The sequence below is a fragment of the Sinohyriopsis cumingii genome, chromosome 2, assembly GCF_028554795.1.
Source record: "Sinohyriopsis cumingii isolate HCF-2022 chromosome 2, ASM2855479v2, whole genome shotgun sequence".
In the NCBI taxonomy this organism is placed as follows: domain Eukaryota; kingdom Metazoa; phylum Mollusca; class Bivalvia; order Unionida; family Unionidae; genus Sinohyriopsis; species Sinohyriopsis cumingii.
The window spans coordinates 45767897-45781790 of record NC_142962.1 but is presented as its reverse complement, the minus strand read 5'-3'; the positions used below and the strand labels follow the sequence as shown (position 1 = coordinate 45781790).

General features: G+C 35.6%; 1 protein-coding gene across 1 annotated transcript in view; it reads left to right on the top strand.

The window, feature by feature from the left end:
- Nucleotides 1–13894, top strand: part of LOC149804759 (uncharacterized) — a 258169-nt gene that overhangs the window by 210261 nt on the left and 34014 nt on the right. The window contains exons 26-28 of the mRNA XM_089944059.1: nt 1006–1042; nt 7603–7668; nt 8306–8398. Of these exons, the coding sequence (XP_089800185.1) occupies nt 1006–1042; nt 7603–7668; nt 8306–8398 (196 nt within the window). The remainder of the gene's footprint in view (nt 1–1005; nt 1043–7602; nt 7669–8305; nt 8399–13894) is intronic.

Genomic DNA, 13894 nt, shown 5'->3' with positions numbered 1-13894 from the left:
CAGTTTGATGGACTGGTGCATAGACTGTAATTTTCAGTGTGGAAAAAATAAAATAAGACAACAAGAACCCAGTCGATTCAGATCTAAATAGGTGGAAAAGGGAAGAGGAGATGAAGAAAAGGAAGATACAGACAATGTGTGATGGAAACTAATGTTTATCGTTATTGTTTTGGTCAAATATTTTGAAGGAATTAGAGGAATAGATATACCATATATTTTCATTAGACCTTAATTGTTGCCAGCTTTGTAGAGGTATGTATTGGGCTGCCAAGATTTAAAAAATTGATACTTGGATTCCTGATCAGTGTTCATGGCTTGGTATTTCTGTTTATATGTTAGAAATTTTTATGAAATCATAGTTCACATGGATAAAAAAATACGAACATTCAGGGATAGGATTGAAGCTCTACCATATTTGGTTTGAGTACACACGCTGATTTCTTACCATATTCTTTCCCAACTACAAACTTCATAGACCCAGATCTGCCATTGCATAATGCATTGCTTCAATTTGGGTCTGTGCAGTTTGTTGGGGAGAAATCAGTAGAATAAACAACATAGATCCTAATCTGCAGGTACATTATGTGAGAGCTGATCAGGGTCTATGTTGGATGCATTTGGACTCAGCTTGTATGTGGGTATATATGGTAACCATCATATGCTGGTTGTGTCTTGTCACTTCCAATTTGTCCACTCATTTATGTTAAATAAGATAGGCTGCAATGGGCAAAGAATATAAAACAGATGAATTCTCATCCTAAAATGAAATTTTAATGATATTATGATATTTCAGTAGTATTATCAGTCTTCATTATATATGATGCTTCCCTAAAATATATGATGATTTAGTGTAACAGGTAAATGACTTGACATATATTGCTTAAGATATGGTTGATTTGAACATTTAAAAAAAAAAATCTTAACCAATATTCAGAATTTATGTTGGATCTGTTTGTTTTACAGCTAGTCTGTGCTCTTAATTCTGTTTTGTTTCGTCCTTTACAGAAATGTCGCAGTTCAGAGACAAGATAACTGGTTTGATGTAAGTGAAAACTTGACCAGGTACAAGTATCAGTAGAGTAGAGTAGTATTTTATCAGAATTTGTTGTGCCTGTATTTTTATATCCATTTACAGCGGTTTTTTTCCTTTTAAAGGAAAACTGTTAAAGAAGTGAACCACTGAAATATCAACAAAAAATAACCTTGAAGCTCCATGCTTAATTTTTGTGCCTTTGTATTTAGTTATGTCTGTCTGTCTGTCTGTCTTGTCTGTCAGATTGTCATCAGTAGGTTTTCATTGTAACATGAATTAGGAATCAGTGGCTGAGAAAATGATCATGCTTGGTATGATGTTTCACTAGGATGAGTTGATGATGATTAAAGATTTCAGATGTTTTAAGCCTCAGGGTTGAGGGGAGGTTGATTGCAAACTTGAGGCCTGAACTACACTTGTCTGTACTGACTGAGAGGGTGATCAACACTTATCTGCACTGACTGAGAGAGGGTGATCATATTTGATATTATGATTCATGGCAGTAAGGACATGACAAAGTATGTTTCAGAGCAGCCGGGGGGGGGGGGGGAAGAGGGTGAAGGGCAAAAGTCTGATTGTATACAGGTAACATAAGGTGCACATATTTGTAATGGCTTTTATTTCTTGTAATAATTTTATCTAGGATTATTGACTCTATTCATAAGAAAGGTATATTACATATTTTACAGTGGCTGATACTAACCTTTTGGCGTAAGGTATGATATATGAGATTGGTCCTGGTTTTTGTCACTTTACCTTGGTATCTGTAAATTTTACCTGTCCAGTAAAATGTATCCTTTGCACAAGAATCCCCAATAATTTACCTTTCATTTTTTGTTTACTTTAGAAACCCTCAGAAAAAGGTTTGTTTGATTTCATGTAGAGGGAATGCTTTTTTCTTCATATTGATGCTAATTGTCCAACTTTATTTTCTTGTTTATGAAGCGATTTTAAATTTGTTTAAAAATTACCCTTTTTTACTTTCTTGAATTATCATATAACAGACATGATTCTACCGTACATATGAAACAAAATGTGCTTCTTTATCTCGATTTACCCCACAACCTCTGTAGTAGTTGTTTATTTGATGTTTTATGGCACACCAGGACAAGTTGGCTATTAAGCATTGTGTCAGTTGGAGTAGAGTGCCTTGCCCAAGAACATGCCATGGTAGTCAGTCCAGGCTGATCATATGGTAGGATTCAAGCTAGCTTCTTTTAGTCATTTGTCAGGCACATTAACTACTGAGTCACCAAGACTCCTATTTATGGTAGTTACATGTAAAATAAATGGTGCTAGATGTTAAGTGAAACAGGCTTTATTGATGTGATTCTTGGATGTTGTATGGCTGAAAATATTAGAAGAGCGGGAACATGTTAAACTTATAAACATGTATAATTAGAAAAGACAAATCGGCAGTGCTTTACAAATTTAAAGAAGAAGAATATGAGAGTAATTTAATACAGAATTCAGACTGAGCACGTCATCATGTTCATTGCAGAATTTATGGACTTGACTTTATGATTATTTGGCAAAAGTTGGACACGTAGAATGGCTAAAGTGAGTGTTGTGTATAAATAATTTGTCAGTATGTTTTGTGTTTATATTTTGGTACTAATCCACATGGATTTTGCTAGTTTCTGACAAGAATTTTTAGCTAGCTGCAGATCCACGTTAGTTGCAAAAATAAATACATTTTTCACACAGTTTCCTGTGATTATGGCATGTAATATATAGATTACACTTTTTATGTTCAGATTACCCTTTTTTTGTTTCTTATATTAGTAATAATTACACTTATAAAATGCTAGGGGTTGGCATCTTTACCAGTTTATGTAATTTTATTTATGTTTTTGCATTTGCCATTTCTCTCTATCTCTTAACTCATTCGGCCCCAGAGGTTTCTGTTGTTTTTCCCTGAAATTAGCATAAGAAGGACATTTGGGGTGCTATTTCTGAATACATCGTAATACATCAGCTTTCAACAGATTTTCCATGAGAATAATGCCTAGTTGTATTAGAAACATCATTTTCCATTGGTTATTTTGCTTGCGCATGAGCAGAAGGGTAAAAGTTGGAGTTCTTTTTCTTTTTTTAAATTTTGTTTGTTTGCTTAATGGACCCATCATTTTCGTATGGAGACCGCAATTTATTCCAAATGCCCACCTTATCCTAGTTTTTGCAAAGGTTCACCTGTCTGTGTGCAGTTAAGACCGGTATGCCTTAGATCTGAGGCCAAGAGGTCTAAAATCCGGACCCAAAATCGCATTCCGATCTCGAGCATATTTTGGGTGGAAAAAAAATGGGTACAAAAAATGAGGTTTTTCTCTCTGTATTTTGTAGTGCAACTAGAACTTCCAGATTATTTGATATCATTTTAGAGCTATATCTGTCTGCTTTTTTTTAATACCACCCACGTTGGTGTATCTTAAATGACCTTGATGCTGCAGAGCTTGGAAGTAGGGTACAGCCTCATCACACCTACAGACGGGATTGGGGCCGAATCGGTTAAGAGATGTCCAGTAAATGCAAGAAATGCAAGCAATTCAGAGCCACAGAGGATAATCTTGGGACATGTTGCATTTAGTAGAGGTTCTTCCTCCACCATTAATACTGGCCGCCATGTGTAGCCTATCGTGTGCTGAAAAATTGCATTAAACCCTACAACAACAACAACATCAACAACAGCAACTTCCTCACACCCATGCAAAGTGTGTTTGCATTGTGGACTAAAGACATAAGGTCCAGCATCTTAAAGAAGCAGCAAAATGGCCTAGGAAAGAGGGCATATTTTAAATTGTCGGAGCAGGATGTGTTGAGTATTCATCCAAGCTCAGAATCATTACAAGCATTAAGGGGGACCTAGGGATACCACCCCCTCCCCTGGTGAAGATTCCCAACCGCACCGATGGTAGTGATCACTTTTTGAATCACTTATACTACATGTGATCCAGGTTGCTCCAACCTCATTTATGTTAACAAGCAAATTAGTGGAAACGGGGGCAGATCGTCTTCATTTTGGCCATTGTCTGGGCACAAATCCCCATTTCCACCCATGCTTGGTCTTAGTTCCAGTGAAATAAAATATGCAGCACTACAATGTGGCTGCGTTGGCTGGCTGAGCCAGCTGTATTCAAACTCTGCTACTAACCAGCTGGTCTAGCCAACCTGTGTATACTTTATCAGGGATTGACACTAATTTCGGAATCATGAAACTTACATCCAGTTGTGACAGTGGACTATGCCCAGTCTGCTGCCCCAGATGATAAGCTTGCCCAACCAGGTATTACGCCAATGCAATATAGCAAACTGGCCTCACAATTTTTTCTGCCCATCAACTCATCCAACCATCCCAGACAAACATCCTTCCAGCTGGACCATATTCCATGCTGGAGTCCCAAGTGACAGTGTGGTCTACAGCACTTGCCTTTACAGATCTCAGACATCTCCTCTCTGTCTGCATCGGTTCAAGTCTCAGTTTGGTCAGTGTGGGTATGTGAAAAGCTTTTTAATAGCATGCCATGGGTCAGTGGTTCTTCCCATGGTTTTTCTGTGTTCTTCCGCTACCAGATATAATGGCTGCCATGTATATAGCCTGTCATGTGCTGGAAAATGGTATTGAACCCACAGAAGACAAAATACCAAACCAAACATTCTGCTAGATATGGCATCACCAGGTGAGCTAGCATAGCTGGCAGGTAGATCCCACACCACTCAGGGCATGCAGATGGAGGGCAAGCACATGATTCAACTTTGTAATGGACAGAATTCAGGGCTGCAATAGAAGAAAGATGATTCTGCAGCCTTCTGAATGCCCTCTTTTTCTGGCAGTTAATACCACATAGTAAAGGGTTTGATACATACTTATAAAGACGATGAGCATCCATCTATCCAAGGTCCATCACAATTTCTCCCTACACGACTTAACATCTCTACCTATTTTTCATCCATCTGAGGAGTTATGGAGTGACTTCTGGGAATCTGTGTTGGGCATGGCTCACCACACAGTGGTGATCACCATAATGGCTGTACACAATCATGATTTTGATTAGATGCACTTTTGCGATCTTCTTCATTCAGATCTTGTCATGTATTGACACTGCATTCTCTTGCCTTTGGGTCCTCCCTTTTGTTCAGAGGACTTATTGAGTAGGTTAGATAGCAGTCAGATGAGTTGCCACTTGAGATATTCTAGCAGGCCTCTACCTCATCTTGGCCTTATCAGGAGGCATACCAGAGAAGGGAGATCATTTGCATACCAAAACAAACTGCAATGGTACACTTCAGCATCAACAACCTTAAATAGATTGGGCCAATATTACATCAATGTTAGGAGGAACTCCTCTTTCATGCCTGGATCTTGTCAGTTCTGCACTACAGTCAGGGAAATGATCTTGACAGTTAGAAGGCTGTCAGCTTTGAAAGGATGTGAGAAGTGGCACATTCTCATTGACTGGTGTTATGTTAATGATGTTGTACTTTCTACCATCCCAGTTGGCTATCTTTCTTTTTGCCCTTTGAGGACAAAACATTAGTTCCTATCATGATCAAGGGGTATTGTTCCATAATATCAAAAACATTCTGACATCGTGGAAGGGACAATATTTGGTCATAACAGGATTTTTCAGACTTGTAGTTTTGACCAATCCATAGTGCCCCTCTGAGACACTTGTAAGACAAGATAGCAAGGCATGACCACACAAGCGCTGACCTCTTGTTTAAAGTAGTTTATTAGATTTGCATGATAGGTATGAATCATAAAGGCCTTGGCTCATAAAATACGAGTGATTTCTATGAACCTGGCCTTTACACATTAATGTTCAGTTAGAGACATAGTGGAGCCTCTTAGCTGGCATGCACAGTCAGCTTTTTCCAGCTTCTATTTATGAATCTCAGTGGGCCACTGGTAGCTGTCCAGACAGCTACTGTGCCCAGCTCATGACAGCATGACCTCATTTCCAGGCAAGGCCCATTTGTTTTGGGAAACATTTGCAGGTAATGCAAACTCCATGTGTGGGACCCCACATTGATATCCTTTGCACAAGTATAAATTCATTGTCTTAGTTGTATTACCTTCAGTCCAATTTAATTGTTGGAGTAATGTCCCATGATTGTTGGCTCACATATCTCATTCCTCTACCAAACTACACTCTCATACATGCAATGAAAATTATGAAAACTATATAATCCTACCTGTTAGTACATCTATATTTGTGTAATGTTACTTGTGCTGCTTCCTTGAGAGGGTCTGTTTGAGATGTTGCAAGAAACCAGTTGCCCTCTGTTTGGCAATTCCTTATTCTGTATAGTAGTTTTCATTAGTATTCGGTGAGAATGACCTGTTTGATCTCTCAGTCGAATACTTCTGACAATCTAGTCAGATTGCAAAACAGGTATAGGTGCTTCATGCACCTTATTTGCATGGTTTGTCTGAATTATCTAATGCATATCCAGCATTCATAATTGGTGTTTATCAACTTGTCCTTTCGTGGACATGGCCCTAACATCTACACAAATGAAATATCGAATAACACCCAGTATCTATGAATGTTCAAACTGACAGGACATATTGGTCAAGTTTTAATGGGAAAAATCGGTATTTATGATTTTTCAGGTTACTATCAACAAAAAAGGTTAAACATTATCAGAAAAAGTTAAACTCAGGTGGTAAAAGTGGATCCTTTTACATCTGTAAAGAAATTGAGTACAAGAGCACTGGAAGTTGTAGGCCATACTCACCCTCACATGTCTTAAAACATGCTTAACTACATTTTCTCAACATAGTACAGTATTTGAATGCAAAGTATGAGTACGTTTTGCATCAATAAGAAAGGCACATTTTACTTGTATGTTTAGTACCATAGGTAGTTGAGTCCAGTTCAACCACACACACCCAGATCTGCTGTCACATAATGCAGATCAGGGTATATAATGTTTGCAGTTGGACTTGACTTATAAGTGAGTATGTATGGTATGTTAATGCTAAAACTGTTTGAAGAATTCTGCCATGCATTAATACAAAAGTATCACTTATTGACCTCACATATATTTGATATAAAGGAAAAAATAAAACCTCATGTCATTGTCTTAAATCAAAAGTGAGATGAAAATCATAAGTACTGTACATACTCACTTGAGTCCAGCAGCAGACTGCATTGATCAAGATCTGCCTTTGCATACTGTATGGGCTGATCTAGGTCTATACAGCTTGCTAGAAGTAATCAGTAGAACAAAAAACATTGTCTAAAATGTACCCAACTTGTTGCTGCACTATACATATATTGTTATATTTCTAGCGATGCATTGTACATATGTACATTGGTCTCAGAATGTCAGTGATGAATTTTGTTATATTTCTAGGGATACAGATGTCTCAGAATGTCAGTGTTGATTTTTGTTATATTTCTAGGGATACATTATTGTACATATGTCTTAGAATGTCAGATTTTTGAATTTTGTTATAGTTCTAGTGATGCATTGTACATATGTACATTGGTCTCAGAATGTCAGTGCTGAATTTTGTTTTATTATACAGGTAAATCCTACTATTGTACTTGGATTTGTTTCAGTCTGTCCAGAGGAATAAAGATGAAATGGCAAGGAAACTTGATGAAGCAAAACAGAAGCTACAGGCAGTAAGTTTGTACTGTAAACTACTGGAAAAAAGTTTTCTAAAGTTAAAATCAACAAAGATGGGACTGACATATATGAACTATATCATGTGAAATTTAGAATCTGTATAAGAAAGAAACTGTACGCAAATTTAGTAATAAAGTAATGCAGCACATATAAACACTAAATATAGGCACTAATATATGTTCTTTGGAAAAACATAAAGCTTTATGAACTGAACACAACTTTATCTCAAGTGTTTAGACTTGAATATGGCCAAATACCATGTAAACCTGAGCTTGCCAGAGACGAATTTAAGCTTCTTTCAGGCATCAGGCAAGCGGATCTGCCAGGCTTTGCATTTCTTGTCAAATAATGTTAATCAACAAAATTAAGGAAATCAACAAATGCAAACAATGGTACAGATGTAACTTGGTCTTAAGGACTTAGTCTTGAAATGAAAAAATGACACTGTTATTAAAATCCCTGCATCGTTATGAGATTTGGAAATACTTTGGATGTTTGTTAAAGCTTAAGCTGTTGGAACACTTAACTCTTGTTTAATAACTACCAGCTCAAGATGAAAAATTATGCGTGGGTTAATTGACCTCAAACATAAAATGTAAGCAGAATTATGCTATTCATAACAAACTGTTTCAGATGGGCTGGAAATCAGCGAGTCCTGAAGAAGAACATAGTGACGCCTATGAGCCTGGTCCATCAGTCTTGGATGCCACACTTACCCCATCTAAGGTACATGGATTTAGTTTTGGGCATTGAAAGTAATATTGTCTTTGCACATGTATAACTTAATCTAGCTGGAAAAATTGTAGACCCAGATCTAGCTGGAAAAATTTTAAACCCAGATCCACTGTACTTGCATTTTCCGGCAAGCAAACATTGACCCTAATATACCAGCATGTTGTGTGATAACAGGTGTGGGTTCTTCTTTTGACTTGGAGCAATTTCATTCTCTCCATGTCTGTGGCATAGTTTTTTTTTCTTTTTTACCCAACATAGTTTGTATTACCAATAATAGTAACAATCTGTGTGATCTTATTCAAATTAATAACAGAGTATGGATCCACTGGCCTTTCAGGTAAATTGTATATGTCAAGGGAGGCAACTTAAATTTAAATGATTCATATGAATAAAAGTCATCATTGGATATTGCTCCACTGATGGTAATCTTTGAAACAGTAGTAGAAAATAATTTTAAAAGGAGACCACCACATTATTTGCTCAGTAATGTTTTAGATGTTATTATAAATTCTTTGGTGATAAAAAAATAAAATTTAGATTAAATATTATAAAGATTACTTAAAGCAGTCTGTTTTTAATATTAGAAAGGACTACAAATAACACTATCTCAGGATTTCCATCTGATCATTGTTATGTATACCTGTATTTTTTGTAACTCCTGTTACATGATTTAAAATAATTTTTATAATTTATTATTCATGACTGTAATTTGTAAAGAATATCTTTATTTAGATTTGCCTTTTTGACCTGAATCTGTTAAAAGCGTAGTATTGCATTGCAATATTGCAAAGCATAGTATTGCATTGCAGTATTGCAATTTTTATAATTTATTATTTATGATTGTAATTTGTAAAGAATGTCTTTATTTAGATTTGCCTTTTTGACCTGAATCTGTTAAAAGCGTAGTATTGCATTGGATCTATAAATAGATGCTTATGTATGTATTGACCATTATTAATAATAATAATAAGACTTAAATAATGGCACTTATGGCATAATTTCTTTTTTGCTGATGAGGTTTTTGATGTTTCTAGAAAGATTCAGTAACTTCCCATTGGTTGGGCAAGGTCACATGAATAGGCAAGTGTAATGCAGAATGAGTATATTCTGTTATATGTGGTCTATTGTGAAATACAGTTGCATTAGACAGTGTATATAAAGAGAGAACTGACCAAGCAGTTTCATTCTGATTTTGGAGTCATTCACATTTCTTTTGTTCCTGTTGCAAGTCTCTGCAGACATATTTTATATTGTACTTTTATATTATTTGAGAGAAAAAACATTTGTTTTGACCGTTCAGTGGAAACAGAAAGTGCTCATTACTTGGACTATAATATTATTCTGGAACTGTTATAACTTTTTGGAAGGAATTCAGGACAACGCCATCTTGACTATGTCATTGTTCTTGGAGAACCAGTACATTTCCAGTTTTTAAATTTATAAGGAACATTTAATTCATTTAGGACATTCATAGACCTTTATAAGCATTAGTTTGGATTCACTTCATAACTTTAATAATTACATTTTTTGTTAGGTTTACAAAATCTGTTGTTTTTTTTCTTTCTGTTGCTTAGTTTGTGACCATAAATTATATCATTATATATAAATCATATATAAATGAGTATCACTTCAACCCTCTAAGCCAGTAGTGTTGTCAGTACTTTGATGTTTATTTAAATATCCCTGTCTTGAGAAGCAGATAATGTGTAGGATTCGTGTATTCTGTACAGTTGTCCTACTTGTTCATGTATTTCAGTTATCCTACTTGCTCGTGTATTCTGTACAGTTGTCCTACTTGTTCATGTATTCTGTACAGTTGTCCTACTTGTTCATGTATTCTGTACAGTTGTCCTATTTGTTCATGTATTCTGTACAGTTGTCCTGCTTGTTCATGTATTCTGTATAGTAGTCCTACTTGTTCATGTATTCTGTACACTTGTCCTATTTGTCCACACATTTTTATATCAAACTTGCAACGTGGATGCATATGGTAATAAACGTGATATACACCAAAAACTGAGTTGCTGTGACCAGCTTTCCAAGATTTATTATATGTGCACTTTCGGTGGTAAATTTTATCCAGTCTCTCTGGTACATATATGTAGTTGTGTTTAATGATATATCTGCACAAAAGTTGCTATTCATTGCCAACTAAAATTAAATTTTGCAGAAAATGTAAAGTTGAATTTGCACAAAAAAATTTAGGAAGATAAACCCTTCCAACTAAATAGAATGGTAAAGATGTTAAAATTTGACATAATGTCATGTAATTTCTCCATTATTTAAGGTGGAGACTCTAGACTTAGGGATATGATTGAGGGTGGTCCACTTATATGCACAAATGTTTTAGAATTTGGTTCTGTGTCCAGGTTGCAGAACTTTTGGAATGGGTGACACTGATACAAACTTGGACACACACACACACAAATACGTATGCATGTGCACACACACACACACAAATACACATGCATGCGTACACACACACACACACATCACTGGAGTGGTAACTGCATAAGCATAGGGATATTGTTGTTGTAGAATTGCACAAAAATCCATTTCTCTTTTTAAATATCAAGTTCTGTTATCTCTGAAAAAAATGAACTATAAAATTTGCCATTGCTATTCGTCATGAAGAAAAGTCATATGATTGAATATATGTCAAAGTTCAGGTGTTGTGTATTCAGGTAGCTTACATTCTGTGAATATTCAGCAATGTTTAGGAAGCATTTTTAGCTTAATTGACAGTAAGGTCAAGTGAGCTTGGTAAATTGATCAGATATTTCAGTGCTTAGGGTCTGTGAATTTCATTGGATGCTGTTGTTGTTGTTGTTGTTCTCGGGTTTAAGGCCATTTTTCAGCACAAGATAGGCTATACATGGCAGCCAGTATAACTGGTGGAGGAAGAACCCTGGAAAACCCAGGGAAGAACCACCGACCCATGAGAAGCTACTGGCAGGCTTTCCCATGTACCCACGCTAGCCGAGTTCATCGGATGCAATGGCAATCCACTGCAATCAACATCAAGTTGTTCAAATTTGAAAACTTCATCCATGATTGAGACAAGGGGAGAACAACTGGAATGGACTCATTTTTTTTCACTGCCAGTCCATGTTTGCACAAATACACCCTTTCTGGTACGTATTCAGATTCTCAATGTTACATTTACAAAATATCCTTTTGAAGTCATTTGCCTTCGCCATTTTTGGCTATGTACAATGCACCGCATTTACATGCTATTGTGTACTTGACATTACATACTAGTTGCTAGTGCAAAGCTGCTAAGGCATAGATAAGTTAATATATCAGAAACTTGTTTAATGAGTATGGAATGTCCAAAGATGCCAACACACCATAAAAATGACTGCCATAAAAAACGGAAAAGCTACGAAATAATTTAGTCTCAAAACCTGCTGAACAGAATTTGACCACAGCTAACATCTTGGCATGATTGCCTTTAAAATTTTGTCAAAAGATGCCAATACACTTTCTGGCTGCTGTTAAAAAGAGATAACTCTTTAAACAACTTCTAAAAACTGCTCATCAGAATTTAATCAAATCTGACAAAGCATCTTGGCATTAAAGGTTTTTCAATTTGTTTTCAAATGATGCCAATGATACCATTAGTAAAAGAAGAAAAACAACTAAACAACTGCTTCTCAAAAACCACTCATCAGAATTTGACCAAATTTTATAAAAATCATCCTGGCCAAAAGGTCATGTTCAAATGATGCTGATAAACTAGTAAATATGGCCACTGTTACTTAAAAACAGAAAAACCTATAACAACTTTTGTCAAAACCTGTCCAACAGAATTTGATCAAATATTAAAGAAAGCATCCATTCATTAATTGGGTGAAGTTTGGTGATGCTGATCCATCATGAAATAGTGCCACCAAAAACTTAAAAATAACCTTATTCTCATTTCTATAAAATACTCCATACTAAAAATATTTTGTTTAAAAACTTTCAACAACAATTAAAACCATATGAATGTAATTTGACTAACTTTGATAGATAACATCTTTGTATAATGGTTTTAAATTTTGCACAAATGATGCTTAACTGATGTTAATATGACCTCTGTTACACAAAAAAGAAAAAATTTAGATCAATTTCTTTAAAAAAAGCTATATAGAATTTGACCTATTTGTTAGCATCTAGGCAAGAAGGTCTTTCAGATTTGCTTACATGACGTTCATCCACCATCAAAGATGGCCACCGTTACTAATAATAGAAAACCTTTAAATTACTTCCTCTCAGAAACTGCCCTGCAGAATATGACCTATTTTTTTCAACAGCATTATGGCATGAATGTCTTTCATACATGCTCAAATGATGCTGAGTTGCTGGCACAAATGGCCACCGTTACTAAAAATAGAAAAATCTTGAAATTACTTCCTCTCAAAAACTACTAAGAAATTTGATAGAAATAGTCCATGGGATTTCAGATTTAAAAGATTACTCTGATCTGTAGATGCCAATCCACCACCAAATATGGCAATGATTACTAAAAGTGGACAAAATTAAATATCCATGTGAAAGACTTCTTAGCAGAACTCTACAGAAAACATCATTGTCTTCAAGGCATTTAAATATATATTATGCTGATTTGCTATTAAATATGCCAGTCTTTGCGAAGAATAGAAAATCCTTGGAATGACTTTTAAAAAATCTACTCTTCAGAATTGAAGCAAATTCAAAAGAAATCATCTTAGGATGAAAAGCTTTCAGATTTGTACAAAAAATGATGCACTTTGCCATCAGATATGGCTGCTAGGTACTAAAAATTAACAAAAATAAAATAAAGCCTTTCATAACTTCTAAAATGCCTCTTGACAGAATTTAAGAGAAAGAATGATAGTTTGGAGGCTTCTGGCAGAAATGATGCTTATGGGTGTCATTACTACTCGAAGAAAAACATTTAGAGAACAGTAAAACAGAATTTGACCATGTTTGACAAAACATCCTGACAGAGTTCAATATTTGACAAATGGTGGATTACTATCTGATAGAGATGAAGGTAGAAAAGCTTTGAAAGAGATGTTTTCAGAACTTGAGCAATCGATAGCATTGGAAGAAATTAAACCTTGAAACAGCTGTTTTCAGAGCTTGTGCAGTTGACAGCATTATAAGAAATTAAACCTTGAAACAACTGTTGTCAGAGTGTATGTGATCAACTGCATTAGAAGTAATTACACCTTGAAACAGCTGTTGTCAGAACTTATGCAATCAACTGCATTAGAAGTAATTACACTTTGAAACAGCTGATGTCAGAACTTAAGCAATCAACTGCATTAGAAGTAATTAAACCTTGAAACAGCTGTTTTCAGGACTTGTGCAGTTGACAGCATTAGAAGAAATTAAATCTTGAAACATTTGTTTTCAGGACTTGTGCAGTTGACAGCATTAGAAGAAATTAAACCTTGAAACACCTGTTGTCAGAGCTTATGCAGTCAGCAGCATTAGAAGAAATTAAACCTTGTAGCA